This window comes from Garra rufa, chromosome 10 (genome assembly GCF_049309525.1).
Source record: "Garra rufa chromosome 10, GarRuf1.0, whole genome shotgun sequence".
Taxonomy (NCBI): Eukaryota; Metazoa; Chordata; class Actinopteri; order Cypriniformes; family Cyprinidae; genus Garra; species Garra rufa.
Genome location: NC_133370.1, coordinates 10921430 through 10924793, shown reverse-complemented (window position 1 = coordinate 10924793; position 3364 = coordinate 10921430). Strand labels below are relative to the sequence as shown.

The following is a 3364-nucleotide window of genomic DNA, read 5'->3' as shown; positions in this document are numbered from 1 at the left end:
CTGATTGTTGGCCCTAAAGTGCAGAAAAAAAGAAAAAGTCATTTATGAAGCAGGTGTAAATGTTAAGTTCTTTTAATGTAATTTTATTTATTTTATTGTTGTTTAATTTAATTTATTATTTTATTTTATATTATTTTATTTTGTTATTTTATGAATGTACGAATGGAGTACGAATTCATATTATATAGAAATTATCAGTTGAAATTAATGTTAATTTCAGTTGACAAACATAATGTTTTAGTTCATAAGAGAGCAAAATAACACCAAATATTCAAACATATTACGATTTAATTTTAAAATGTTTTTAAATTTTATTTGTTTTTGAGTTTTAGATGAGAATATCATTTAAATATAGTCAATATTTTGCCATGTCATGTTCTTTTTTTGTTTGAAAACTTTTTATACTGATGTTAAATTTAGTTGATGAAAATAACAAATTGTATTTGACAAAAATATTGTATGTGATGGGAATGCAGAATAAAAACCAAATGGGCGTTGACCGAATATCGGTATTTTATGGTTAACGGTATTGGTCATTTTCAAAACCGATTTGCCGATAAAATTATTTAAAAGCAGTTGAAGAAAGTTTTTGTTAGAGCCCTTGTCATTCTTAATTTTGACAATTAATTATATGTATATATTTTAATTAATAATATGTATTATATGTATTATATATCGGCTCAAAATATCGGTTATCAGTCTACTACTCCCTAATAATCGGTATTGTCATCGACCCTGAAAAACACATATCGATCCCTAAAACCAAAATTAATTTTAAAATGGGTTTTCTATTTTATTTTATTTTATTTTATTTTTTGCAAAAAAAAGTATATTTAAATATTATCCACTTTTTAGTTGCCATTTTTTTTATTTGATGGAAGTGCAAAATAAAACCAAATATTCTTCGCATTTTATTTTTCTTACGTTTTGCTCAAAATATTGTTAAAATGTAGTCAATATTTTGCCATGTCATTTTGTTTGAAAACTTTTTTTAGTGATGTTAAATTTAGTTGATGAAAATAACACATTTTAGTTGACAAAAAAATATTTTATGTGAAGCAAGTGAAAAATAAAACCAAATAGGAGTCGAGTGACTATTGGCGCCGATATTAAGCATTTGTGATTATCGGTATTATGATTATCGGTATCAGTAATTTTCAAAACCAATTTGCCGATAAAATAATTTAAAATCATTTAAAGAGAGTTTTTGTCAGAGCCCTTGTTATTCTTAATTTTGACATTAATTTTAATTAATTTTTTTGACACCAGACATATATCGGTTCAAAATAGTGATTATCGGTTAATTAAATATCGGTTATCGGTTATTTACTTGATCTCTAATAACCTGTATCAGTCCTGAAAAATACACATATCAGTCCCCTAATATCAAATATATCACAAAGTGATTTTAAAATGTGTTTATTTATTATTTATTTATTTTTGTCTTTTTCTAAAAAATATAATTTAAATGTAGTCAATATTCTGCCATGTTATGTTCTTTAATTTTACCTGACAAAATAAGTGCAAAAAAATATTCAAGCATATTACAAATTAAGTTTTCGCATTTAATGTTTTGCTGAAAATATTCTTTAAATTGAGTCAATATTTTACAGTGTTATGTTCTTGCATTTTAGTTGTCAAAGATGTTGTTAATTTTGGTTGATGAAAATAATAATGTTAATTTCATTTGACAAAAGTTGTTTTATTTGAATATTTGACAAATTCATTTTAAAATGTGTTTGCCTTTAATTTTTTTTTACAATGTTTTGCTGAAAATGTTCTTTAATTTTATTCAATATTTTGCAATGTTATGCTCTTTATTTTTGGTTGACAAAAAATAATGTTAATTTTATTTGACGAAAATAATAATGTTAATAAGAGTTGATAAGAGTGCAAAAACAAAAAACAAATATTCACACATTTTACACGTTAATTTTAAAATGTATTTAAAAGTGCTTACTGTATCAACTCAGTACCTTGTAAACACGACTTTTCAGATTTGTGTGCAATATGCGTCAGACTATTAGTTCACAGACTGAGACTATAGTTGAGTAGGAATATCTAAATAGGATGTGATTTGGTGACCTTTACCGGTATAAACACTGTCAGTATGTTTACACCTTATAAAGGCACATCGAGGGCACTTGTTAGCACCCTTTTGAATGGCAAAAATGGACACCCTGCGGTTATATGGACTCATTAGAAAAGGAAACACACTTGTAAGACATGATGAGGAACAAAAAAATGGAAGAACTGAAAGGAGGAAAAGAACAGGTGGGGCGAACGGACACATACAGTATAGCAGTGGTGTAGAAAATGAAGGAGGGATTATGGGTGAACTAAAGATGGCCGTTTTGCTCAGCGCTATGTTAATGCATGCAAATGATCTACGACCGCAAAGAACGTGAGACAGAGAGAGGGGGAAAGAAGCGTCCCGGAGGACAGGGTGCTGAGAGGGTAGTTTGGCATTCTGCACCTGTTTGGTGAGCTGTGATTGGCCGTAGGGAATATGCAAGAGGATGTGTTTCCCTGTAGCCGATCAGCTTCCTGTGTTTAGGAGCCGTGTTCGACAAGGTTGAGGTTTGTCCCGCTCTGGAAGCCTGTCTTACAGAAACAAGCCCATCTGACTTTAGCCCAGGGATGTGAAGAATCGGATGGGAGCGTGTTCAGTGAACAGATTTCAGCCAGCTTAATGGAATTTTCATGCAATTCAATTTGCTCAATTTAAGCACTTCAGAAAACTCGTATGAGTTGGTTTTCAGTGCGTGAATGAAGTTCATATAATTCTGACGTAGTAAAACTTTTCAGCTCTGGGAGCTCATCAGGGTTGAAAAATATATTGGCACTGTATCAGTATAGACCTATATATACTTTTTTTTTTGGATTTTGGATATATATATAGGTTCAAAATATCAGTACTTGATCTCTAATAATCGTTTTTTTGTCATTCATTTTAAAAATGTGTTTTTTATTGTATTTTTTGCAAGAAAATATATATACTTTTTGATATATATATATATATATATATATATATATATATATATATTTATAATATATAATAATAATAATAATAATAATAATAATATGTTTAATATATACTTTAAATGTTATATATACTTTTTGGAATGTGTATATATATGTGTGTGTGTGTGTGTGTGTGTGTGTGTGTGTGTGTGTGTATGTGTGTATATGTGTATATGTGTATATATATATATATATATATATATATATATATATATATATATATATATATATATATATATATATATATATATATATAGGTTAAAAATATTGGTTATCGGTCTACTTGATCTCTAATAATACCTAAAAACATATCGGTCGACCCCTATGTCCAAATAAAATC

At 28.0% G+C, this 3364-nt stretch overlaps 1 protein-coding gene across 1 annotated transcript in view; it reads left to right on the top strand.

The window, feature by feature from the left end:
* Positions 1-2376: 2376 nt before the first annotated feature.
* ephb1 (EPH receptor B1) overlaps positions 2377-3364 on the top strand; it is a 194193-nt gene continuing 193205 nt past the window's right edge. Inside the window, exons 1-2 of the mRNA XM_073849352.1 lie at positions 2377-2457; positions 2558-2669. Coding sequence (XP_073705453.1) covers positions 2377-2457; positions 2558-2669 — 193 coding nt within the window. The remainder of the gene's footprint in view (positions 2458-2557; positions 2670-3364) is intronic.